Source organism: Aspergillus caelatus (genome assembly GCF_009193585.1).
Source record: "Aspergillus caelatus strain CBS 763.97 unplaced genomic scaffold BDV27scaffold_26, whole genome shotgun sequence".
Taxonomy (NCBI): domain Eukaryota; kingdom Fungi; phylum Ascomycota; class Eurotiomycetes; order Eurotiales; family Aspergillaceae; genus Aspergillus; species Aspergillus caelatus.
Window position 1 is genome coordinate 190,651 of NW_022475289.1, and position 26,329 is coordinate 216,979.

The 26,329-nt window shown below is 47.0% G+C and overlaps 9 protein-coding genes across 9 annotated transcripts; 4 read left to right on the top strand and 5 right to left on the bottom strand.

Moving 5' to 3' along the window:
• Positions 1-166: 166 nt before the first annotated feature.
• BDV27DRAFT_168518 (uncharacterized protein) lies at positions 167-1,276 on the bottom strand (the record flags this gene model as incomplete). Its single annotated transcript, XM_032074794.1, has 1 exon — positions 167-1,276. One exon carries the CDS (start codon positions 1,274-1,276, stop codon positions 167-169), a length of 1,110 nt encoding a protein of 369 aa, XP_031931244.1.
• Positions 1,277-3,510: 2,234 nt separating this feature from the next.
• Positions 3,511-6,038, top strand: BDV27DRAFT_122861 (cation:proton antiporter). The gene is made up of 7 exons (XM_032065732.1): positions 3,511-4,149; positions 4,215-4,421; positions 4,481-4,606; positions 4,658-4,708; positions 4,763-4,883; positions 4,936-5,467; positions 5,516-6,038. The coding sequence occupies exons 1-7, from the start codon at positions 4,110-4,112 to the stop codon at positions 5,915-5,917; spliced, it is 1,479 nt and encodes a 492-aa protein (XP_031931245.1). The 5' UTR covers positions 3,511-4,109; the 3' UTR covers positions 5,918-6,038.
• Positions 6,039-6,913: 875 nt separating this feature from the next.
• On the bottom strand, positions 6,914-8,124 carry BDV27DRAFT_168519 (Sialidase; the record flags this gene model as incomplete). The annotated part of the gene is made up of 2 exons (XM_032074795.1): positions 6,914-7,535; positions 7,601-8,124. 2 exons carry the CDS (start codon positions 8,122-8,124, stop codon positions 6,914-6,916), a joined length of 1,146 nt encoding a protein of 381 aa, XP_031931246.1.
• A 1,296-nt stretch (positions 8,125-9,420) lies between these two features.
• On the top strand, positions 9,421-12,350 carry BDV27DRAFT_168521 (glycoside hydrolase superfamily; the record flags this gene model as incomplete). The annotated part of the gene is made up of 3 exons (XM_032074796.1): positions 9,421-9,695; positions 9,765-9,878; positions 9,938-12,350. The coding sequence occupies 3 exons, from the start codon at positions 9,421-9,423 to the stop codon at positions 12,273-12,275; spliced, it is 2,727 nt and encodes a 908-aa protein (XP_031931247.1). The 3' UTR covers positions 12,276-12,350.
• A 307-nt stretch (positions 12,351-12,657) lies between these two features.
• BDV27DRAFT_154332 (putative xylosidase/arabinosidase) lies at positions 12,658-14,278 on the bottom strand (the record flags this gene model as incomplete). Its single annotated transcript, XM_032071945.1, has 2 exons — positions 12,658-14,048; positions 14,122-14,278. The coding sequence occupies 2 exons, from the start codon at positions 14,276-14,278 to the stop codon at positions 12,658-12,660; spliced, it is 1,548 nt and encodes a 515-aa protein (XP_031931248.1).
• A 1,498-nt stretch (positions 14,279-15,776) lies between these two features.
• Positions 15,777-16,958, top strand: BDV27DRAFT_154333 (putative hexose transporter; the record flags this gene model as incomplete). The annotated part of the gene is made up of 2 exons (XM_032071946.1): positions 15,777-16,379; positions 16,452-16,958. The coding sequence occupies 2 exons, from the start codon at positions 15,777-15,779 to the stop codon at positions 16,956-16,958; spliced, it is 1,110 nt and encodes a 369-aa protein (XP_031931249.1).
• A 2,786-nt stretch (positions 16,959-19,744) lies between these two features.
• Positions 19,745-20,157, bottom strand: BDV27DRAFT_122864 (uncharacterized protein). The gene is made up of 2 exons (XM_032065733.1): positions 19,985-20,157; positions 19,745-19,930 (listed from the first exon to the last, which is right to left on the bottom strand). Exons 1-2 carry the CDS (start codon positions 20,089-20,091, stop codon positions 19,780-19,782), a joined length of 258 nt encoding a protein of 85 aa, XP_031931250.1. The 5' UTR covers positions 20,092-20,157; the 3' UTR covers positions 19,745-19,779.
• Positions 20,158-20,723: 566 nt separating this feature from the next.
• On the top strand, positions 20,724-21,228 carry BDV27DRAFT_154334 (uncharacterized protein; the record flags this gene model as incomplete). The annotated part of the gene is made up of 2 exons (XM_032071947.1): positions 20,724-20,922; positions 20,999-21,228. 2 exons carry the CDS (start codon positions 20,724-20,726, stop codon positions 21,226-21,228), a joined length of 429 nt encoding a protein of 142 aa, XP_031931251.1.
• Positions 21,229-23,040: 1,812 nt separating this feature from the next.
• Positions 23,041-26,275, bottom strand: BDV27DRAFT_168527 (nucleoside phosphorylase domain-containing protein; the record flags this gene model as incomplete). Its single annotated transcript, XM_032074797.1, has 4 exons — positions 25,528-26,275; positions 23,949-24,775; positions 23,743-23,890; positions 23,041-23,669 (listed from the first exon to the last, which is right to left on the bottom strand). The coding sequence occupies exons 1-4, from the start codon at positions 25,769-25,771 to the stop codon at positions 23,041-23,043; spliced, it is 1,848 nt and encodes a 615-aa protein (XP_031931252.1). The 5' UTR covers positions 25,772-26,275.
• Between the last annotated feature and the right edge of the window lie 54 nt (positions 26,276-26,329).

Genomic DNA, 26,329 nt, shown 5'->3' on the forward strand with positions numbered 1-26,329 from the left:
TTGCTCTACGAGTCCCGCGGGATTTGACCCGGGGATGCCCTTTTAGGTTAGCGGTATCCGCGGATGAGATGCCGAAGCACAACGCTCATTATATTCAAGCCGCATATCCAACACAGATGTTACCGGATACGATTCCTGGAACTGTAATTTTATTAAGCTAGAAACCTTAGGCCAGAGTGATGCCAGTGTAAAAACCATCACCACGATGTATAACTTCCTTTCCACCCCCATTCATACTGACCCGATACAGACTACCGCCTAAGTCGGTGACATAGACTTGCTGGTTGATTGAATCCACTTTCAATCCAATAGCTTCATGAAATTGCCTTGCCAAAATCTGCACCCGAGGACCCTTTTCACCAACATATGCCTTACTCAGTGTATTACCAGACGGATGCGCGCCACGATCGGTCCAGTAAAGCGTCTGCGTCTCAGACACAAAGTCCAGGTCAATAGGCTCGGGCAGTCCCAGAAACAATGTCTCGATATCTGACCGATCAAGGGCATTTTCCCCAAAAGGCATATCGATGTTCGCACGGAAAATTCTTCCTTTGTTTCCTCTGTTCGGCCCTTTCTGTGTCCAATAGAATTTCCTTTTCTTGACATCAACAGCTAAACCCACGCACCACCGTGTTTGATCTTTTTTGTCGCTTGTTTCGCAATCTCCGCGTAGGACCAGAATCTCGTGGTTCTGACCGTCGAAATCACAGCGGCGAACACTCATACCCTCACGATCGCAAAAGTAAAGCTTCTGGTTCTGATCGTCGAGAGTTAGTTGCTTGGGCGTGTAGACGGAACCCTCGGGAATGATGGTTTTTATATCGCTCCCTTTAAGATTTGCAGACATCACCGACCCATCTTGAACAGATGTATCGAGTCCCATGTTAGTCCAAAATATGCGACCGGCGGACCGCGATATTTCAATACCATCAGGAGCCTTAAGACCCGATACGACTGCAGTGATACTCTTGCCACCATCCGTGGTGCGGAGAATCCGTCCATTCTGCCCAAAAAAGTCCCCGTTAGTGATCTTCAAACTCTGGGCTAATTCCAGGAAATAGATTCCGTGGGGATCATTTTGTTCTTCTGTCCCGGAAAGAAGTAATCCTCCCTTGCTTGTTTTGGTCTCTGGCTTCCCTTGTTGGAAGTAATTGTTGCGAGGCCAATTAGGGGTCGGGGTTAGGTCAGGGTCTCGCTTATTCGTGCAATCGTCATAAGGTGCTAGATCATCAAGGAGCTGAACATCTCGAGATGAGTGAAACTGGATGGGGGACATGTCGTTTGATGACCAATTCCTATTTACCGGATCAGAGAAGGCGTGAGGATGTCTCTTTAAGGGGGTAATCTGGTAATCGGGTCCTTTTTTGACAGTTTAAAAGCGAACTATCGGTATATGTATCTTGTCCGGGCAAGGTCCTTTTCCCGAAGCCGTCGAGTTTTGACATCATATCGCTATGCTAGGATAAACTTCACCAAAACCGGGCGGAGTTGGCGATACGCACCTGGACTGGATAAAATCTAAAGATTTGGACAATGTCGTTATTGGTGGCCTGATTCTTCTGAAAGGCTGAATTTTGAGATAATGTCAGGTGCATTTCAAGGCATGGTCTTGTCGCGTACCATCTATCAGGTATATACAAGGCACTGGAATAGATATGTTACTTGTTATGAGGAAAGTCCCTGCATATTAATGACTAATTCATTAGGCTTTTCTTTGGAAAGAATTTAGGAGACCAAAAAGCATAATGTGTTTAACAGAGTCTTATATCAGTGGGCGAGTGGTTATAACACTCGTCTCTATCTACTTTAAACCTGCGACTTGGGTGATCCCTTGATATCTACTTCTGAGTATGGAAGATCTATTACAAAAAGAAGGATCCAACGTCAAGGTCGACAAAAGTACCTTCTGCTTCACAAGTCACAAACACCGATCTCTTCTTTGCTAAGGCTTCGCGTCATGTAATAACACTCATTCTGGTAGAACCCATGAACAACGCATTTAACTTCTTCGCAGTTCAAACAATCTCAATCACAACACAACAAGAGAAAGAAAGATGCAAGAAGAGAAAATATCGGATAAAGTCAAAGGGAAACCCTGCTCATCGTGGGGCAAATCGAACTTATGGTCTCATAAAGGTCACCATGCATAGCAAATTAATATCAAAAAAGCGCCACGACGCTCTTAAGCTTCCATATCCATGTTCAGTGCATGCCTGCACGAAGAGGTAAGACATATGAAATATATGGAGCGGTACGGTATTCTCCATGTCGTCACCGCGTTATAGTGAGTGTATAACTGCTCAATCCCTATATTTTCAACGAAAATGACTGGAACCATAATAGCATACCCCTCCTACTTAGAAAGGCCATTCCAACGACCGCGTATGAGCTAAAAGTTATTTAGGCCTTTTTGGTTTTGCCTTAGACGAAGTAACAAATATAACGCTCTTGCAATATAGGATAAGGAGGACTGCGCCTACAACAATAATCAGGGCTAGGAAAACAAATACCGCAATTTTCAAGCGTTTGAGAAAACGTTGATTTTTGCGCAATTGTGCCCAATAATTATTTGACACAGCTGCTGGTTGCGCCATTGGGGAGAGGGATGTTGTGTCTTTGGCAGACGTGCTCTCCATCGTAATTATGGTAGAATGTTGTCCTTTCGACACTAGGACTTGGGTCCCTTAGATAGAATGCGTGAGAATTACTATTAATCTCGCACATGGCAGACAGATTGACATTTATATTCTGCTGTAGCTCGGAAGATTGTTAGGAGATTTTCAGGTGGCGCATTTTAAGACGGGAAGTTCTGGCTAAAGCAAAACTGATATGCCAAGGCCAAATTAAACATGAAAGAGGATTCACATAGTGAATAATGGACTACAATACATGTAAGGCCTTTGTCGAAATTCAACAAAGCATTCGGCAATCATCAGGGCCGTTGGATGGGGATTACTTCGTTGTTGTGCTTCACTCCAGCTCATTATTTTGTATCAGCTATGGCTGGATGAAAAATGCATCATATGTCAAAGAAACAGTGGTATAACCGATATATACCGCGAATTCCAAAACAACTCCTTCCGGATTCAATCCAAACACTTGGACCGAATCCCATAATTGTGGTCAGGCGCGCCCTGTGATCCGAATGATACTGGGCTCTGCCGGGGGCGGACAGAGTGCATTTCCCTGCTTATTGAGCGATGCATGACTGCAATGCCCGTATAATGGGTCCAATTTCCTGTCTTCAGCCCAATATTGTTTGTGGTCACTGGCTTGCAATTCACAGCTCAGGCCATGCAATCTATACTTGCATAGTATCAACTTCAGGCCATGATGGGGTTGCAATAAAGAAAATGGGAATATATTATACCCCATGTATGTCAAAAGACTGGATTTGAGCATGTTGCGTATGATTCGATGCGTCGAGAGTACAAGGATATTGTAATAAGGCTGAACACACATCTGGGATGGTACGACTGAACTGATGAGTTCGCTTGGACTACTGTATACGTACAATATAGCAGTGGAGACTCGGACTTTAGTGATCGGCCGAAAGGTGGATCACAGACTTTTTGGGCGGATATGCCGAGTGACTTCTCTCCCGCAAAGATAGACATGGGTACGTCAGTGTAGAAAGGAACCACGAAAAGCTAGAAGGGATAAACAATGTTCTACCAGGAAACACACCCTTGTACCACCAACACAAACCTAGTATTGTGGCCCTCGACTCCTTTAAGGTGACCAAGCACGACAAGCATCACAGCCACCTGAGCTTATAAATTAGCTCGGCCAATGTCTGGATATGCTCCACATTTACTGATTCTAGCAAGCCCCCACAGAATAGAGGGCGTATCACATGGGTCCAGACCGTTACATTCATTCTTTCAGGGTCTTCACGAAAAACCCAAGACTTAAGCCTCTTGGCCTTGCTCCACCCATCATCATCTTCGCCTTCTTGACTGACACTCAAGAGAATTCTTAGCTAATGCCAATACTGTAGTTGGGAACATCTGTAGTTGAGAAATTCACTATTTGATGGCCCTTTCGCCTCTCCAGCTGTAGGTTTTTTGTCCTTCCATGCTCCTCCGACCTAATCCTCTCATCATCGCATGATGGCAGGTGGTTTCCTCCCGTACCACGAGCCTGGTAGTAAGTGTCAACTGTTGGGAATTAATCCCTAGCACTACATACGATCGCAAAGCTTACCCAGTCAGTTGTTGAAATCCTGATTATCATTTCATTCTTTTTCTTCCTGTCCTTAGCAGAATGGGTCTCCGCCAAAGTTCTCCGCGCCGGAATTATTGGACAGATTGCAGTTGGCATCATTTATGGTGTACCACTAGCAAATATTCTTGAATCCAACTGGCAACAGACTTTTCTGGCGCTGGGATATGTTGGCTTGATCCTGATTATTTTTGAAGGTCGGTGACTTGAAAGTTCTGCGGCGTGTGTCGGTGGTGCTGACGTCAATCATCTCCAGGTGGTCTTGGCGCCCGGCTCGATCTTTTGAAGGAGAATTTGGTGGTGAGCACTATTGGCGCTGCCACGGGAGTTTGTTTTCCTATCGGACTTTCTTATCTTTTGCTATACCTGGGATATGGATATGGTATTTTCTAGCTTTCTATTGCTCTATGAACAGTGATCTAACGTCAATCAGGCGCGGTCGAGACGTTCATCATTGGGGCGGCACTTTCCGCTACCTCTTTGGGTAATCATTCGCGCCAAACCCTAACTTGCCCGAGAGTTCTAACAACCTGGATAGGCACTACATTCGCGGTAATAGCATCAGCTTCGAAAACAGTGGATCTAGCTCAAACCCGCGTGGGCTCAGTTCTTGTAAGCGCAGCAGTTATTGACGATGTGGTTGGTCTCGTGCTTTCTAGGTCAGTAACCCAGACCTGGAGAATCCATACATACTTACCCCGACATCAACAGCATCATCTCTGATCTAGGAAAACTCTCCAACAGCGACGCCAACCTCGGCTGGATCATCGGTCGCCCAATCGTAGCCTCTGTCGCAATGGCCATTCTCACACCTATCGTAACGAAATTTCTCTTTGCGCCGATATTCCGAAAATACATCGAGTACCACTTTGCCCGCTACGACCACATCTCCAACATCATATTAATGACACTCGTCTTATGTGCATTTATCTCCATTGCGGCTTACACGGGAACATCGGTTCTCTTTGGCGCATTCCTCGCCGGAACATTTCTCTCTTACCTACCGAGCAAGCGTCCCGATGGCCCATTTGTGGTTATGAGTCGTGAAGAAGGCGAGCAGAATGAGGATAAAAGTCCCACCTTTGTTCATACTTTCGAGTGCTATCTCCTCGGTGTGCAGGCGTATCTGATGGAGCCTCTTTTCTTTGCGAGTATTGGATTCGCTATTCCGTTTGTGCAGCTGTGGACGGGGAAGCGTATTTGGCGGGGTATATTATACACGCTTCTGATGGTTGTTGCAAAGGTAAGTTTCTTGGACATATTGATTAGATAGCAGTACTAACTGGTATAGTTTGTCGTGGGGATATGGATCCCGATCTGGAAATATCTGCCAGGGACCAAATCAAAAGACGACAAAGCATCTAACGAGTCTCCTTCTGCTCCGAATGTACCAGCGGAGACTCCCAAGGACAACGCAACAATGCTATCGGCCTTGTTACTTGGTTCTGCAATGGTTGCGCGTGGCGAGATTGGTCTTCTGATTATTGAAATTGGTTACAACTCCACGGAGTACGTGAGTGAGGAAGGATTCATCACTGGTGTTTGGGCAATCTTGTTGAACACGATTATCGGTCCGGTTACGGTGGGTCTGTTGGTCAAGTTTTATGGGAAACGAATCGGGGAGGGTGAATGGGGATTACAGAAGGACTCGGGTCCATCGCATGAGAAGCGGAATGCGCAAGGTGCTGTATGACATCAGTTGTATGGCACGGGTTCCCCACACCAAGGTTAGGCTAAGCCCTAACTGATTGGGTAGGGTATTGAGTATTAATCAGTCACTTTATCTATCTAGACTTAATATAGACATTTTGAAAGCTTTATGTTCTAGTGGGGTGACCTTTATGTTTCCCCCTACCTGTCACATCATACATGGTCCCTAAGGTGTCCATATAAGGAACTGTCAGTCACCATAGGTTAGTTTAATTGGATAAGTCCTCCATTCCTTCATGGCGCGTACCAGCCGGTAGTGTAGGCAACACATTAAAGAGCAACATATGAATAGAGATCCGAACATTGGAGCAAAGTCAATATGCGGATGTAGCTAAACTTTCGACTAAGAACGTGGCCTCCGACACTATTCGTATGATATCCACAGGCGAAATAAGGCAATATAGCTTAGTCCGAAGCGCCAGAGGAAGGGAAAGTATACTTCTAAGGCAGAAGCGAAAAAATCATTAGCAAATCCGGAGGAGGGACGCTCCAAAAGACCTCGCTTTTACCGCTATCCGTCTCCACGTCATAAACATAAGTATCATTTATCAAATATCACTTCCATGCCCGTTCCCATATTGCGTTCCTCCGCTGAGGAACACCCAGAGTAATATTATTATTCAAGTTTGATCGATAAGTTAACTGAAACCAGTAGATCTAGTTCAGTTAGTTCCTGTCTTTCTGCATCACGTTCTCCACAGAGCTCGCGACCGACGACTCCTGGTTTGGATGTCATTAATCCAAGAACCCTTAATAAGGTCTTGTGCTTAGATGACAGTGTGCATCAAATATTCGTCTCCTACGCTATGGCACTGGAATCTACTAAGTAATTAGACTTTTCTCAATATCTGCCTCTGATTTTCTCGACAAGCCATCTCTTCTTCCAACGAAGGAAGATAGATTACAAATCTCTGTCGTTCTCGGACTGCTCCCCCAACTATTCTCAGCCAGACTGATTCTGCTGACCTGAAAAGCTTCTCTACCTCTCAGTCGGCTTCTTCAAGGTGTCCGTTACGCTCACAACACTGAGCCAAAGAGGCAGATTCTCCGTTGCTTCAAACACTCCTGCACCCAGTATCATCAAGTGATCAGGATACTTGTCAAAGACATGTAAGCTCCGGCTGTATGCGGGTGCTTGAGGTGTGCCATGCATTTCCCACTGATCTGGCTGGCCGCCGGCTTGGTTGGTGAAAACACTGCTGTGATCCGCGTCGCTAACGATGATGGTTCCATTATCACCGCCGGCGGAGGACCAGACCACATAAGGAGATGCGTTTGGCTGAACTCCATTAACCATAATGGGGACACCATAGGCAAAGCGGAAATCAAATGGACTCTCGGACATTCGATAGTAGACCGGATAGCCTGCCCCAGACCAGCTCTCTCCTCCTGGGAACTCGTGCACCAGAATCCACTGCTTCAGAGGGGGAATGTAGGAAATGGTGGTCATTCCAGGACGAGCGGTATAGTTGAGATAGGCCACATCGTCTACCACGGGTCCCCAGGATTTCAAGTCCGTCGATTCCTGGTGAGCAAGCTTCTGTCCATGCAGTGGGTCACGCTGATCGGAGTAGAACACGCCGATGGTGTGGTTGAAAAATCTAGAATGCTAACGTTGAGCGCGCGTAAAAAAAAAAAAAGAAAACATGGGCAAAGTACAACTCACTCGATGAATGGCTCCCAAATGCATGGATTTCCATTGGTAGTATTCGGCCCGCTACCTCTTGCCACATTGCTCACGAACTTCCATGTATGACCTTTGTCTTTACTGGCATAGATATCGATGTTCGTGCTCTGACTTCCCCAGCTGTTTCCACTGGCCAAAACCGTGCCGGCCGGGAAATTGCCAACAGGAAATGGCAGCTCTGCGAGTGCGGGCTGAGCGGACATTCCCAATCCATTCACCTGGTCCGTCAGGTTGGAGACCCAGGACCAGGTGGCGCCACCGTCTGCACTTTGGAATATGGGGAAGTATGGAGTTTTATCGCCCCCATATGAGGCTGTTGCGAGGAGACTTCCATCGGACAGTTCAACCTGTCGTGGATAGAGAATAGTGTGGTGGGAGTCGGGCTGGTAGATGATATTCTCTGCAAAAGTGGACCACGGCCGTGGTGGTGGGTTTAGGGGAGGCTTGACCGATTCGGCACAACTGAGGCCGGCCAGACCGAGGAGCAAAAGCTTTATGAGCATCTTTCCGAACCGGGTATAAATATGAGAAAGCTACTAGAGGGCTGCAGCTATCTCATTTCGGCTCTTTCCTTCCAAACTTCAGCCATCTTATCCAAATCTTGGCCGTAGTATTTATATTGTTGCCGGTCTATGTGCGGGGACCCAAGATTCTCTTGCTGGTCGAACCTGAAAAATATCCGTGTGGACAAGGTTCAACATTGTTGAAGCCCTAATTCTTCAGCAACACAGGCGTTTAGCCGTTAATTCTGAGACTAGTATTGTCACCTGGAAATTCAGGCTAAAGGCGAGCATGCATAACTCATGATCGCAATACAATAGACGATCTTTCCATTTAGGTCTGTTTCTATTAGCCTATTGAATTGATTGACTTTTCATGATTCCATGATCCCTATAGTTTAGGCTAGGGTACAAGTTGGGGTACAGAGTCGGCTGCTCACAGGTTTCCGCTGCTTAACTGTAAAGGTCGCTTACTGGCCCGCGCTTTTTTAAATTTAGCGCTAGATTGAGAGAACTTTGGGACGATCTTCTTTAAGTACTCGGACAATCTCCAACTATTGTGAAAATGCCCGCAGACGCGGCGGTTCCTAAGGGTCTCTGGCAACTGCCGTCGGGGTTGTCAGATTTTGTGGGGAAGCTTTTCCACCTCCCAATAGTCTACTTCTGCAAATGCTCATGGCAATTACAGTCTACCATTCATATTATCCTAGGCGCTCTTTTTAATTGTCTTCCCTCTAGGTCGTGGGTGCTTTGATCGGGATGCACTCATCCCTTAGCGGTATTCAGGGTTTTTAATTCAAGTTAAATTTCATGCTACGAAGTTGTTATCAACTTCTGCGAAACAATGATGACCTAGAAGTTCCCATTAGGCTTTCAAAATTCAGTCTTTGGCAACCGGAATTTGCACGGGTGTTTTATGCGCTGGTATGGGTGTTGTCTCAATATAGTCCCGGGCCTGTAGTGGGAATATGCGGAAAGGACGACCGATAGCCCGTTCTGAGTAAATTGTTCCCTACCCCTCGTTCCAGAGTGGAGATATCCTAAGGTGAGTCAAGTAGAAACATCCCAATCTTCTAGTCGGAGAATATCCGACCAAGTATAAAATCCGTAATTTAGCCTAGGGACCAATGATGAAATTCTCCGAGCAGGGATGCCTATATACAGTACAACCTATTTAAGTACTCAGCAATCACTTAGGTTTGTTTATCATATAGTGAGGTATTAGCCGATAAATTTCCCCTGGGTAAAGCCCACCGGTTTTCAGTGTTTCTCGGTGCAGAAAATTGGAAAGAGATCATCATGGCACCATCACAGCCCTTTTGGGCTGGTGCAACAGTACTATTGTCTCTCATAGCAGTACACACCGGCGTCTACGCATCATCTGTCTGCAATACTGACAGTTCAGCACCAACGACAGCCTATTATGCATCAAAAAGCTACGTTGGATGTTACGTAGATCCTAAAGTGACAATTTTGACGGCAGCGAAACTTAGCACTATTGGTATGACGCCCCAGTACTGTGCCAACTGGTGCGGTCAACGAGGCTTTGTATATGGAGGTATCGAGTTTGGAACGTAAGAGAACTGTCTTTTAACCAATGCGCTGCTGTTGATTATACAATTTTCCAAGCTGATCCCAAATAGACAATGTTTCTGTGGGAGTATGCCTGATTTCAGTACTGCGACGAAGACGAATGACAGCAACTGCAACTCGAGATGCGCAACTGAACCATCCAGCTCGTGTGGAGGAGGCTATGTGTAAGTTTAATGCAAGATTTACAGAGAACAAGGTGCTAACATTCTGGAACTTTATTCAGCATGTCTTTGTATAAGATCTCGAATCCGCAAGGCGACGTAACGAACACTGGGTTCGTGCCAGCGTGCCAAACACAGCCCCTCTGCAGTCACTCTGTCTGTGATACTTCGTTAAGTATTGCGGAGAGAGTGAATTCACTTGTCGAATCCCTGACCCTGGAGGAAAAGCTCCTCAATCTTGTAGATGCTTCAGCCGGATCTGCCCGGCTCGGCTTGCCTTCGTACGAGTGGTGGAACGAGGCAACGCATGGTGTTGGCTCTGCACCGGGTGTGCAATTCACTTCCAAGCCAGCCAATTTCAGCTATGCCACAAGCTTCCCTGCACCGATCCTGACAGCGGCTTCCTTCGATGATCCTTTGATTCGGAAAATAGCTGAAGTAATCGGCAGAGAAGGGCGAGCGTTTGCCAATAATGGATTTTCGGGATTCGATTTCTGGGCCCCGAATATCAATGGTTTCAGAGACCCTCGATGGGGAAGAGGGCAAGAGACTTCGGGAGAGGATATTTTTGTTGCGCAGAATTATATTCGCAATTTCGTTCCAGGACTTCAGGGTGATGACCCGAAGAACAAGCAAGTCATTGCAACATGCAAACATTACGCAGTCTACGACTTGGAAACGGGCAGGTATGGAAACAATTACAACCCCACCCAGCAGGATCTGAGTGATTACTTTCTGGCTCCGTTCAAGAGCTGTGTACGTGACACTAATGTGGGAAGCATCATGTGTTCGTACAATTCAGTTTCCGGCATTCCAGCCTGTGCGAATGAATACCTTCTTGATAAGGTGCTCAGGAAGCACTGGGATTTCAATGCAGACTATCACTACGTGGTGTCTGACTGCAATGCAGTCACGGACATTTGGCAATACCACAACTTTACCGACACCGAAGAAGCGGCAGCCTCCGTTGCTCTCAATGCCGGGGTTGATCTGGAATGTGGTTCCTCATACCTGAAGCTCAACGAATCTCTCGCAGCAAATCAGACCTCAATCAAAGCCATGGACCAGTCATTGGCAAGACTCTATTCGGCACTGTTTACGGTCGGCTTCTTCGATGGGGGAAAGTACGACCATCTCGATTTCTCGGACGTTTCTACCCCTGCAGCACAGACTCTCGCGTATGAGGCGGCAGTTGAAGGTATGACGCTTCTCAAAAATGATGACCTTCTTCCTTTGGACTCTCCGCATAAATACAAGAGTGTCGCCGTGATTGGACCATTCGCAAATGCCACGACTCAGATGCAAGGCGACTACTCTGGCAATGCACCATACCTGATTAGCCCATTGGAGGCATTTGAGAGCGACCACAGATGGAAAGTGAATTATGTTTTGGGTACAGCAATCAATTATCAGAATACCACGGGATTTGAGGCGGCTCTAGAAGCTGCAAAGAAGTCTGATTTGATTGTTTATCTTGGTGGCATTGACAACTCCCTCGAGTCCGAAACGCTTGATCGGACTTCACTCGAGTGGCCAGGGAACCAACTCGATCTCATCAAAAGCTTGTCCAAACTCTCGAGGCCAATTGTAGTTGTCCAATTCGGTGGTGGCCAGGTCGACGACAGCGCCCTCCTGAAGAACAAAGATATCCAAGCTCTGGTTTGGGCGGGATATCCTAGCCAAAGCGGAGGCACTGCTCTTCTTGATATACTTGTGGGTAAAAGGTCACCTGCTGGCAGACTACCAGTCACGCAGTATCCCGCCAGCTATGCCGATCAAGTCAATATCTTCGACATCAACCTTCGCCCTAACTCGACAGACTCATATCCTGGACGAACATACAAATGGTACACCGGAAAGCCGGTAATCCCATTCGGCTACGGTCTTCACTACACAAAATTCAAGTTTGATTGGGAAGAGACTTTGAACCGGGAATACGACATTCAGGAACTCGTTGCCTCATGCCAAAGAAGTTCTAGCGGCCAAATCAAAGACAGCACACCCTTTACCACTGTCAAGGTGCAAGTCAAAAATGTCGGTCATAGAACTTCCGACTACGTTAGCTTGCTGTTCCTTTCCAGCAAGAATGCCGGCCCGGCTCCACGCCCCAATAAGTCCCTGGTATCTTACATGCGTCTCCACAACATTGCTCGCGGAACCGATCAAGTGGCAGACTTGCCTCTCACTCTTGGCTCACTGACCCGGGCTGATGAGAACGGAAGTCTCGTCATTTTTCCAGGGCGTTACAAGCTTGCATTGGACAACTCCGAGAGCTTGACTTTCGAGTTCACATTGAAGGGTAGTCCAGCGGTGATCGAGACGCTCCCTGCACCTGATGCACAGTATAACTTTACCGTGCCCGTTCATATACAGCCGGCATCCACTAAAGCCCATAGTTAGGCTTTGTGAGTTATGTTGTTCTTGCCTCGGGAAGTAATGCCCAAAGAGTTAAAGTTAAACTGATGCAGATGTAAAAATGCCATTCTTATCTGTTCTGTTATAGAAACTCGGTGCCTTATAGCCCTACTACAGAATGCAATCTGTCATGAAACCTGCCCATAGATGGACCATGACTGGCTAGATATAGTAGTAATAAAGATGTAAAATCTTTCAATTCGGTTGAGGGTCCAGTGCCTCTCCAGGGTATCGGGCAAACCAGTCTACCTGAAAACCACGTTACTGCTAAGGTTAAGATGTGCTTGGGTCGTGCTTAATAGACCAATTAGCCCATCGTGGCGGCGAGGTGCGAGAAAGAAAGTGTCAGTTCTATCAATTCTAGCATTTATTGGACACTTAGGCCCTCAAACTGAACTTGCACGCCTTCCGTCTGCCCAACAGCGTAGACGCCAATAATCGGGCCGGTGAAATCGGGATCAGTCATATCCAGAGTATCAACCGTACCCAGGCATGTCCAGTCATTTCCAACGTGGGGCTGGAATGAATAAAGCAGGGAGTACTGTTTCTCTGTGTACTCTATCCGGAAAAGTAGTGAGTGAGGAACTTCCCCGAGGGTGTGTTTCTCAGTTCGAACAATTGTCTTAGCAGCATTGACCAGTTCGAGAACCACCGCCTGCTGAGCAGCATCGTAGTAGATCCTGGAGAAGCGGTGCTCTTCCTTGTAACAGGCGAGCCCAGCCTGGATCTTTGCAAAGCTCCAGGAACCTTCGATTCGCTCAAGCACCACAGAGCTCGTACCGGCTAGGTTCCGTTGTCGCTTGCCAATGAAGGTCGGGCTGTCTGCTGGGTGAGACAAATTGACCGATGACGCGCTCAATGTCAGGGATGAATGGTTATTCTCGAGCCGATAATTGCTCATGATAGCATCTCGGATGTAAAGGTAGTCCAGCCCACCTTCTGCCGTGAGATGTGAGCTCAAACGGGTTGTTGAAAGGCCGCGGGGATTCAATTTCACCTGATCAAAGAGGGGCCATTCGCCATCCCAGTCCACCCGGGTCAAGAAGGTCTCGCGGCCCATGGGGCATCTCCCTTGGTCCTCTAGGCGGGCCCCGAGGCAGACCCCCCACCATTGGGCCTTTTCGTCCTGGAACAGCTCACAGTGGCCCGTATACTGTATATACTCTTGAGTCCCACGCGCTGTGAGGATAGGGTTGTTTGGACACGAGTCATATGGGCCAAATACGTTCTGAGAGCGTGCCATCGTCACCATATGCCCGCCATGGGTGCCGCCCTCTGCGATGAGCAAGTAATACCAGCCCTTGTGCTTATACAAGTGCGGTCCCTCGGGGTAAATGTCACCAGTGCCGCGCCAGATGACCTTCTCTTCGGAGAGTTTTGCACCAGTCTTTAGGTCGATTTCGAAGAGGTTGATCGTCGTGCCTGGGCCTATTCCACCGGACCCTTGCAGGTAAACCTTTCGATCATCATCGAACAAAAGACTGGGGTCGATTCCCTCAAACTCAAAGTAGACCGGGTTGCTCCATGTGCCTGACCAGATATCATTGGTGGAAACTATGAAATTCTCCGTCACATCCCTAGTCTTCCCCTCTGCACGGATGACATTCGTACAGACGACGTAGAATGTGCCCTGGTGATGACGGATCGTGGGCGCGTAAAGGCCTCCACTCCCGATCAGAAACTTCCCATCATCCACCGGATAGAGATTTGCCTGCGACTTTGCGAGGCTGAGCTGGGACTGTCGATGGATTGCATTTCCTGTGCGCTCACACGTTAGCGACAACTAGAACTGTGTCCTCCCACCGACTAAGTGACCAGTCAGTAGACTTACCAATCTGCTTCCATGATACCAGATCTTGAGATGCGTAGATAGGTAGACCGGGGAAAGCGTGGAAACTGGAGTTGACAAGATAAAACCAGCCGTCCACCAAGACCACGGATGGGTCGGGCGCGAAGCCTGGGATGATGGGGTTGACTGTATTTGACATGGCTGGCTCGCGCAAGTGATAGAACGAAGGCTGGAGGAAATAATCTATGGTCTATCTCCTCACCCAGCCTGGAGTAAAACATTTAAATATGTCACTTCATATAGTCCGCTTGGTATGCAGTTGGCCGGTACGAGCTAGCGCCGTCTCCTCCACACACACTCTTACAGGTGTCCTTTTCTCAAGTATTCTACGGCACTCATTCACCCCATTAGGCCTCATGCTAACTAGTCAGGTGGCACTAATTCGCCATGTTGTGACAAAATATTCCTCGATCGCGTGTGCATGAGCGGCGCTCAGTTGAATTTTAGGCAAGTTCCGGGAGATCTAGGGCTAGTCCCGTGGGAGCTGGCCAATACACGACGATTGACCTCCATCGGGGTTGAGCTGCACGGTACATGAGGACTTGATAAGGAAAGATATACCAGGAGGGGAATCGGCCTCCAAACTCTATCTTTTCAAGGACCAGTGCATTCCTCTGTTAGGCGGATAAAGCTGGATGAGGGGGTAAATTAGGTTGTTGATAGGCGGCCAAGCGTGGATGTCAAGCACGCCGTATAGGCTAAATTGGAGTTCAGGGTCCAGGACCAGGCTCTCCCCCACAATTTTCTCCGAAGGGATTAGAACGTAGAGTAGTCAACACAATCACATGGATAGCTCCTCTTCGCAATTACTGGGCGAGTGATCGCTTACGCTGTTAAGTCCAACGGATTCGCGGATAAGTCGCATTAAAAGAGGAGAAGTGTTTCTCGGTGTCGATAAAAGCTTTTAAGGATTATCACTACATTTTTGAATCCTAGATCGACATGCCCAAGACTTGACATACATGTGGCCTTTTTACCTTTCTGGGCAAGCCTAACTAGCAAAAGCGCTCGAGATCGGGATTAAAGCAAGTAAACACTCTCAACTTCAAGTTCGGCTAATGCTGAACCGTCCACTTGCCGGCGGTATCAGTGTAAGGTTTAACCTCCAGTTAGTTACCTGAGTTTAAGTTAATAAGTTAATCATCCTCTTACCAAATAAGGTATAGCTGGAGTAGGCCTCCCATCTCGGGCCCCCGCAAGTGTCCCTCGCTAACCCTAAGTCTCCAGCCCCAGTTCCCCACGGGGTCTGGAGTATGGCCTCCGAGATATGGAGGATGATGTTCCCCAGCGATGGCGCTTCAAGAATACGAGAAGACCAAGGAAACGCCAGTTTTCGGTAAAATGCAGAAAGTGGACATGTAACACGCCCAGCTCAGCAAATGCCAACGCTAACTGGGTGGCAACAGGTCGTGGCAAGCCGGGTTGGGAACAATAGAGCCGGGAGTCGATGAAGCCGCCATCTGTACGAAGGACTGGGGTTGCCAAGCTCATGTCTGTCTCGAGATTCATAAAGAGGGCTTTTTTTCGTAATTCAAAGTTTCTCTCATCCCCGACAGCAGTCGAAGTGGACTCATTAGCTTGCTACACCTCTTTTGCTTTCTCATCTACATCTGCATCCAGCGCACGCTTTCGCAATCATGGCGCTTCGATTCCGGCCCCCGAAGCCGGACCAAAAAATCCTGCCGGTTAAACCGAGAAAGGGCCATTTCTTGTTCGCTCACCAGGAGTTCAAGCGCTTGCCCTGGTGGAAGAGGAAGAATATGCGTACCCTGTACATCTACATTGTCATCCTTATCCTGACCAACACAGCGAACGGTTTTGATGGTTCAATGATGAACGGTCTCCAAACCCTTTCCTACTGGCAGGAATACTTCAATCACCCTCACGGTTCGCTTCTCGGCCTCTTCAATGCCTCCATGAGTCTTGGCTCTCTGCTCGGTCTGTTCGTCGTGCCTTACATGATCGATGCCTGGGGCCGCAGGCTCGGGTGTTTCGTTGGATGTCTCATCATGCTGCTTGCAGTGGGGTTGCAGTCTGGTGCTACTGGTTTTGGCATGTTCATCGCTGCCCGTCTGCTTATTGGATTTGGTGACTGTCTCGTTCTTGGTAGCGCTCCGCTCTTGATCGCTGAGATCGCGCATCCACAAGACCGGGCCGTCCTTGTCACGCTTAGTGGTGCTTCTTATCACTCTGGCGCGTTCATTGCTAGCTGGGTGACATTGGGCACATTGAAGATTCAGGTATGTATCATTGCCCAAACAGCCACCGTAGATCTGATTCTTCTCGACTCACATTTTTTTTTCTTCTATTAGAGCGACTGGTCGTGGCGTCTGCCTAGCCTGCTGCAGGCCATTTGCACCATTGTGATTGTGTCTGGCATATGGTTAATGCCGGAAAGCCCTCGTTGGTTGATGAGCAAGGGGAGACACGATGAAGCCATGCGGATTCTCGTCAAATATCATGGCGAGGGGGACCAGGATGACGCATTTGTGCATCTGGAGTATGCAGAGATCAAGGCTGCCATTGATCTGGATACGGAGATTGACCAAACTCGCTGGGTTGATTTCTTGAAAACCAAGGGCAACCGCAGGCGAATCGGTCTGATCACCGCTCTGGGACTCTTCAGTCAATGGAGTGGCAATGGTTTGATTTCCTACTATCTCAAACAGGTCATGGACAGTGTTGGTATTACCAAGGCTTCCACACAACTCGGAATCAACGCGGGTATCAAGACCGAAGCCTTGGTCACCAACGTCACCCTGGCCTTCTTTATCAACCGCTCTCAAATTCCCCTGCGGATAGACAATGATCAAGGCTAAGACGCTGAGGAATATGATATATGCATCTCGTTCGATGAAGTTAGCAAGTGAATTTTCTTTGCTGGTCGTATATCTTGAAAATACAATGCAACGTGATAAAGTTAAGGTGCAGCTTCCACATAGCTCACTAGAGCAAGAATGCTGGCAAAGACGCACGCACGCTGTACTTGGTCGGGGGTGTATATGCAAGGGGGTTTCAAGGCCACCCACGGCAGTAACTGTCTTTCAAATACTCGCAAGATGACCATTGACGGAATCGGGTGCGGGATTTATGGTGTCCAATCCGCCGAGACGGTATGGACCTAGCATTCCGGTCTTTTTAGCCCGTGCCATTTTCTTTGCTCCGATTTGTGCAGAAGCTGCCAAAGTTCAACTTCCGTGTGAGAAGATTATACTCGTAAACACTGGACAGAGGTGTTTACAATACGCTCTGCTTTCTGCTGTTTCCGTCTCGGTGAAAGATAGGCAACAAGATACCTGCACTCGTAGGCCACATGTAACCGGGCGTCCCGCAACGGATAGGGCAGACTTTTCTTACCCATCTCTTGACATGATTTACGAGCTTCCGAATTCTCTACAAGGCCATTCTAGTTCTCATTTACAACAGTGGAACGCCCAGAAAATCGAAGTGGGTCCAATCTACAGTTAGTTCAAATGGGGAAAGCGAACATGCGCGAAGACGCCTCTGGAAGTCATGTACACCCTAAACCAATATACCGACATTCTCTCATCATAGGACAAGTGTTGAAGGACCATATTTCCAAATTGTAATGGTATTCCCCGCTACCCACGCTAAAGTCTCTCGTAATATTTCGTATTAACTGCCCACCTGAGTATGAGCTTTTCAAAAGTGGCATGACAAGGCAGCTTATACGAGATATCACAATGTGCAGTTAATTCCCCCACGCGTCTTTCCAATAAAAATACCTACCAAGTCCTCCTCGAGTGCCCTGCATTCTACCCGGAAGGTGATCCCTCACACCCTTCTTGACTGGTGTAAAATCACTTCTCTCGGCAGCGCAAAACTATACTACCCTGGAAAGCTCTTGGTGGCTTGTGAAGTCCCCGGGCCAGGCAGCTGCTCGTGGAGTCCTGAGCTAGCAGCTTCACAACAAGCGATTTGCTTTACCCACTGAGTTCTAAGGATCGCGGCTGCTGTGGGCCGGCGCAGCGGATTAAAATCTAGCGTAGAGTATAGAACTTCCCGGCTTCGGTCCTGTATCGGTAGAATTAACGGTCTGGGAATATCACGGAAGGGGTGGTGGATAACCTGACATGGCCTATATCTTCAATCAAGAAGTACCCCCGACCTGCCCGGCGGTCTTCGAGATAGTCTCTAAAGCATTCATCGGGATGATGCACAGGGCCAGGCCGGATAACCGAACACACGCTAAACAAAAGCCGGTTATGAAGCTACCTTCCGGGTTTGGTAAATGCGCCGCTAGCGTCTCGCTAAACTCTTTGATGATATGAGGTTACATTACAACTTGAATTTACCACTGACCAAAATCTGCAAGTACAGCCTCAAAACAATACTGCGCCGTTCGCGAATAGGGTATATCCTACAGGCAAAAGATAAGTTAATCTAGAAAACAAAAAGAAATGACTTAATAAACGGGATTTTGGAGGAGGCATAGATTGTTATTATGAGTAGACAATGTTGGTTCTTTGTACACGGTTCCTTCATTCTAGCCGGTCCCTACTCTGAGCTGGGGTCTAATATGAGATAGGTACCTACTTCCCATTCGGTTCCTACTCTGTAGTGGGTTCATACTATCCAGTCAGTCCCTAGGCTGCGGCAAATCCGCGGACATCCAACGGGTGCCCACTAAATCCAACAATTATCCGCAGTAGCATAAAATTCGCTAATTTAGCTTGTTCTGGTACTTCATGTGACCCTTACACAGCTGACCAAGTACTCTTTTTCTATTAACTAACGTATTTCACTACCGAGCGCCGCACCACCACCGAGCGCCGCACTGTGTATTCCATACTAATTCAGCATTTTTTGACCTCAAATATATTGACCAAGCTCAGTCCAATCTAATTTATACTTTTAAATTAGTATATTGAGATGGGACCAATCTTAATATTAAAATAATATAAGATATATATCTATGGATCTTTAGGTAATATATATTACATTGTAATTTTGCGTAATTTATTTTAGTCTAATATTATAGACCTTATATTGGCTCTCATCTAATTATTTTGAGAATATATATTCTAACCATAAGGTGTGGGACGGTCCAGAAGTGGAGTTGATACGTTACAAATATCTCCGGACAGCATTGTCAGTGTAGGGAAAGACTCCTCTAAAGATGTGAACACCGGTACATATTAATTTGTGTATGACTGTGGTGTGGGCTGTCGACTATGGTACTACTCCGCCGTACATAGACCAGCCCTACACCTGTAGGGCAAAGTGGATACCTAACATCGCAATTCCAGAGTTCTCCGTAAGGTGTCTTGTTGGGAACAACACCCCCACACCCTTCCAACCCCCTAGAAAGCGCGAAGGCATTATTATCTGGATAGAGGATCATAGATGCATGAATTTAGGCCTTTTCTGTTGCCTTGGGTAGGTAGCGATGATAAGTGACATAGACTATGGGACAAGTGTCTCACCGAAGACCCCGCATCGCTGACTCCTAGAGGACTCGGTCAGGCAAGGATCTCAAACACAGGATGCAGATAGCAGGTCTTAAAGTGTAGAACATTAACAGACTGCATATGTTGGAGTTGTATTCCGGCACCGATAGTTAGGGTAGACAGATGAAGATTTATTATTGAGTATAATAAATTATTGTCTTCCAGTCCATCAATCGTACCTGCGAACATATTGCGATATGATAAAATACAGTATTAATAGTCCGAGGTTTAGTGAATGGGCCACGTCTCCTCCGTTAGGCCATCCCATGTAATTCCAAAACCATCGCACAGGCGGAGTGATCAGTGCGATAAAAGGTAAGCTAAATAGTTAGCTTCAGATATCTTATAGTATTAATATATAGGACCGCACTTACGCCCGCGGACTTCGTACGATATTCCGAAGGATAGTAACAGTTCGCGAAAGTGTTGGCGGAGAGGATGGTTGAGAATTCGGCGGAGTAGCTTTTTCATTGGTACCCATTGCGAACTATCCGACAGTAGAATATGTTAGCACCACTCGAAGAAAGGAAGAGTAGGCTGTGTGGAACCGTTGTGCCCAGGAAACAATGGTAGATAAAGAAAATAGAAGACCATCGGCTATGCGAGGTATCTATGTAAGAAGACTAACGCTCCCTTCGCTAGCGTTGCAAGGGTTCGTAGGCCGGCTATCCACTATCAACTGTTCCTGTTTTTTGATTATTCTGATTCTAGACTCCACATAGAGACAGGGATTTAATGTACTAGAAGCACCAGTAGTTCAATAGTCCATCCTTTTGTGGATAGCCATTATATTATGTCTCATGTGCAAATCGTATAGTAACCAAAAATCGGGTACGCTCCACGGAGTAACGTCCAACGCTGAACACCGACATACAGCTATAAATATTGAGTAACGAATCCCTAAAAAAGATTGAGCTCTTCAGTAGCAACAACCGTCCTAAAACATCACTATGAAGTTCTCAATCGCCCTTCTCTCTCTCCTGGCCACGAGTCAAGTTACTTGCCGCCCACTACCCTGGATCTCTTCCCGAAGGTCTACCGGGCAAGCGTGACGTCGATGATTCTCAGGACTATCTCCAGATGTGGGAGACTATGCTGTCCAGTAGTGCTGATATGTCCTACGAAAGCCTCTCTCCTCTCTCGATTTCCTCCGATACTATTGCCTTAGGTAGACGTCAGGACGAGCCTTTACCAACCCACAGATTCCAGATTACTGGTTTCGCCGTTGACGACTCTCCGAAGCACGATATCATCGCCAACCACTATGAAAACGGTGAAACCGTTCTTCACCTGCCACTTCGAGAGGACTCCGGTACGAATAGCACTGAAGGATCCAATTTGCAAAAGCGATTCGACAACCCTGGGTTCAAGATCGCGTTCACTACCAGGGAAAAGATCGAAGCTCACCCAAGCCCATCAAAAGTCTATGGCACTGGCGGGGGCTGCTACATGGGCTGTCTATGCGGACAACGCCAACCACAAGATGGATGACTTCATCGGTTTTGCTGAGACTGAACATGCGGCCAACTTTTACTACCGGATCATTCCGGAGATCAAGGGGTTCGGAACTAATTACGAGACTGTTGATATTTGCGGTGGAATGGCATCATACTTGTAAATAGATTCTGCATTTTGTGAGATCTATGTCACGGGGCACGCACTGATAGTGTTTGGGACATGTCGAGGAAGCTGTGACTATATATGTAAAAAGAGAAATGAAGGTTGAGCCATCGAAAACAAAAGCTGTTGAGGCCAATATGGGCATCATGTCTAATTTCTTACAAAGGCTGTCGGTTTAGTTGCACAGAAGCGAATGAAACCGGTGAGGTAGGGACAGAAATACACGCATAACTTGATTCGATGATCATGAAGCAGGGCATGACTCCAGAAAGGTATCTGATGCTACTTGATACCTGGATGAATGCATATCAAGGGAAGACCGCGCGAAATAATCTTGACAGTAGATGCAAAGACATACATGCCACATTGGTCCTTATCACCAAAAACAACCGGTAGCTCATCAGTCAGGCCGCTCACGGAAGATCAGCATTGATACTGTAAAGGAAACTTCTAGGCTACCTCCTATATCCTATAACCCGGACTATTTCTGAGAATGTTTCCCAAGTCATACCTGCGACACGTTGCGATGTGGTCCACTTCCGCCATACTATGGACACAGTGGTTGACGAAGCAAGAGTTTAGATGTGATTAATGAAATGACTCTGTTCATGACGAGAAGTTGAACAAAGAAGGTTAGGGGGAAGCTGCACAGAGCAAGAGGGCGGAAATAACCCAGAATCATATCGTGGTCAGTGCATGCCCAGAAAGCTGTTGAGCAACAGGTTCACACTCCGCATAGGAAAGAAGCTGTCGACCATCACTCACAGGCGAGTAACACTCCAGGGCAACGTTCTTTACCAGGGGAAGCCGGCAATCTAATTTTCTTTGTGCGGCGCGTGTAAATTATAGATCTTGAGTAATATAATTCATGTGATACACACTCGTAGTAATTCAGCAATCATCTCCAAAGCCGTGGAGATATGGCTCTCTGGGGGCCGCAAAGAAGGGTCTTAACCTTATAAGCGGTTCCTTCTTGTGGTAATATTGAGCTCTTTGGTCACACGAGCTAAAGGATGAATCGGAGAGGAGGGAGAAAGCTTCTGACAACAAAAACAACAAAGGAATAAGGGGCTATGGGGCACATTAACACAATCTACTAAGTAAAGCAATGCAGGGCCATTCTAGAGAGAGTAAGATTTCAGTAAAAGATTGCAAGTCTACCATACAGATTTTGAATTACCCTTGCTTAAGTTCCTTGACCGCTGACTCGCCTGTGTCCCTACTCACCCCCACAAACTTGTAATTGGATGACGCAAATTACCCTCAGAACTTTTAGTTGTACGTCTCTATTGATTATATGATTTTTTTAGAAACATGATTGGAGGATTACAATACTGGTAGTATATCGGAGAAACTTTCCATTCAGCTGGCCAGTCTAGAATTTTTGGTAGTAGTAAGAAATATGGCAGTAGTATATAGGAGTGTAGAAAATATTAAATTTACAAAACAGCCAAAGATAGAATAATCGAAAGAGTTTCAATATCTAAAGTTATCGGAGCCCTCTTGTTTTCCTTAACTTCGCCCTTAACCAGTTAGTTAGACTAGAACTGTAATATATCGCTGGTAGTTAATTACTACCTTCTCCTAAGTAGGCTAGGGTATATTAGCTAATGGCTTCTAGTATCTATCCTACAGTATACAATATTCAACCAGCATTTCTTTTTGCCCTCTGTTCCTTTACCTAGATCACCGGAAATCAACCGCTGCCACTGTTGACAAGGTGAGTTAAAAAAAAAAAATGAAGACCAATCACGAAAGTCTTTCCAAACCCAATGCCTGAAGTAATACAAATTAAATTTAGCAAAAATTTCTAGAATTCCCGTAAGTACTTGGCTATTTGGGAATGACCCTCTTTCTCTGCCAGGTCCAGAGGTGTATATCCCTCTTTATCGAGATTCTCTGGATCAGCCCCGGCCTCCATAAGGACTGTAACACATGCAAGGTGCCCATTGGCAGCAGCTGCATGCAAAGCAGTTCTTTTCCCCTTCCCAACGCTCATTATATTAGCGTTATGCTGTAGTAAGCACTGAGTAACTTTATCGTGACCACGGGAAGCTGCTTCTAACAGAGGTGTATTCTTTGTAAATTTGATCGGGACGTCTGGGTCGGCTCCAGCTTTGAGAAGAAGCCGCGTTGTGCCGATATCACCATATTTAGCCGTGTAATGCAAGGCAGTGAGATTCCACTGGGGATCCGCTGTGTTTGGGTCTCCTCCCTTCTCGAGGAAGGCCTTGACTAGTGGCATATTCCTGCTTTGAGCCGCCCGCAAGAGCCTTTTCCCATATTCCACTCGGAGCTGAGGATCTACTTGCTGTTGGTGGGCTTGTTGAGCTAGTATAGGTGGTGATTGAGGTGGCCTGGGTTCTGGGCTCCTTCTGTGAAATAATGCCGGTGTCGGGGCAACAGGTACCACGGTGGGGGTCAGTGGCGCTAATTTGGCTAGATGTACATAACGTTTGTTAGAACCATTCAAGATGTGGACGGATATATAAGCGGCAGGATAGGTACTAACGAGAAGATATAGCTGGTGTCCCCATAGAAAGCAGAAGGTCTTTGGCGTAAGCGGCTGCGGTCATCGCGGCATACTTCTGCCACAGCTTATTCTTGTGTGAGTCAGCATAATCGCAGATTCCCCGGACGACAAGACATGAAATGGTGTCCTGAAGTATTGGTTAGACATGTGTGCCATATAGGACGATGGATTCATCTATCACTAACCATCATACCAGCCGCCTCCATTTCAAAACACAAGATGTCGTGCTTCTGCCTCAATCGCTCCCGGGTCCTTCCATCCTTGATGACTTGGTTGCCCGAACCAATCAGCCCATAATGAATGGTTGGTTCAATCGTGGCACGTTGTGGCCGTGCTTGAATCATTCTCCGAGGGCAGCGCGTACAATCTTCTCCGGAAATATGATCGAAATCATATTTAAACAGAATGTCCTTATCCATGCTCGGGCGAGAGAAGGCATCCTTCATCTTCGGTCGCTTCGACAGCGCATCTTTGATGAAATCTGTCAAGCAGCCTTCTTCCATCATATATCTCATGTCCATAGCGGCGATGGCCGTTAATGCCTCTGGTGGTGGCTTATTTAGAACTCCAGTGGGTGTTACCCCTCCGTTCGGTCCCGTCTTGCCGAAGTCGTATTGCAACACACCACCGTGACCCGGAACAGGCTTGCTAACCACTACATCTCCTAGCCGAATATCATGTCTTTGGCTAGGGACTCCACCTCCTATTCCCACCATTAACACGAAATATAGCCGGGGGAAAGCATTTGTCATCAGTTTTGTGGCAATGGCGCTTTGAGTAGTCCCGTAGGAGCCAGCAGGTAGGACTGCTAGGACTACATTATGGGCCCCAATCTGGCCGAAGAAGTATTGGTTGTGGTCATATCTAGGTTGCCATTGGAGATCGAGAGGTGAGCCATGAACTGTATCAAGCATGGAGGTTGCAGCGGCTAGCTCAAGTGACAAAGCGCAGACCCAGCCCACCTTGTAGTCGGCACACTGTAGTGGATTCTGGGAAGATTGGGAGCTCATGACTGTCAGTTGTAGAAACTTTGCTTGATAAGCATTTCATGCGAAGAAACATGAGTATAAGTACAGAATTGGAGGGTTTAGCTTGAGGGCTTCTCATTGATTTGGGAGAGCTCGCCACTGCCTGCTCTAATCGTTGGGCCACAAAGGTATCTACAGTCATCCCTGCCAATTAGCCAATTGCTGGTCGGTGAATTAGTATAGTGTGTATATACAGCGATAGTCAGGCAGCAAAGGTTTCCTGAAAGCATTATTGAACTGACTCAGTGGAATATCTGCGGTGTGTTACTATTACATCGAGATTATACGTGGAACGGCTGAGAGGGTCAGAAGTGCATAGGAGAGATGAGGGTCATGATACCCATGTGGGGAAGCCAGGATGACACCTGACATGCTTGGGGATGCATTACGCCTACATCAGGTTGTGATCAAGGCTTTCAATCGACATTCTGTAAAAACTCTGTGCTGCTTTGCTAAGACATGGGAAATCAATAACGCTAGCGCAAGGCAACAACCACTCCCACTCCTTTCAATCTTCCAGACTCCTGTCCCTACCCGATAAAGTCATAGTAGCTCCTATCTCGTCCTGTACTCACAAGTATCGCAGCCTGATTAGTTGATGACTCCCTGGGATTCAAAAGCTGGTGGTAGAGATAAGAACTCACATAGATTGCTTGGAGGCCCAAAATATCAGAGGGAACCCTTAGGTCTGCTCCCCTTTGTTCGATTTGTCATTCATCTTGTGCGTTCGGTACACCCAGTTCTTTGGCTAAATTGATGGGAAATTGGCGAATCACATGCTCGACCATTCCCCGGGCAACATATTTCACGAGATAACGCTTGTACTTGTCGTTTGGCGATTCAAGATCCTTTAGATCCTTGAGGTGCTGACCGCAAGTATGCGATAGGTGGCTGTGGAGGAGGATCCTAAGGTCATCGGACTTTGATGCAGTGTTGATCTCCTCAAAGACCATTTTGGACACAGCCTCGGTGGTCTCCATGATGCTTGTATGAAGGCTTGAATTTGGGTACTTAGATGATGGGGTTTTTCGGGGTGGTTGTTGCTTTCTGGTGTTCTTCTAACTTCTTTCACCTTATCATATCCGGGATTATATATGTATCTAACACTGGAAGACTGTGATGGCCATGCGGTTTATTCAAGACTTGTGTAGCACCAATACAACCTCATCGCCTTGGAAAAACAACCCATCAAAGAAAGGGCGCCCGACGTTGGGCCAGCGTGTACTGACTCACAATGATCATCACCTCATCGCCTCATCGCCTCATCACTACTATCGCACCTGTAGCGTTCAGACTGATTCACCCAACCGAGGCTGATTCAATTCTCTCTCAGAGATAACAGGGGACTGAGTTCACACACGACACTGCTACTGGTAGCCTCTTGTGAGTGCGAGTATACATATTTTGCCACATTGATGTGACGATTTAGGCGTTCCTGCATCGACCATGTCGGAGATCTGAGACACAGGGTGCAAGTCGCTAACGGCGGTGATATTAAACAAGGTGGGGTGTAAGGTGTTTTTTTTTTTTTTTTTTTT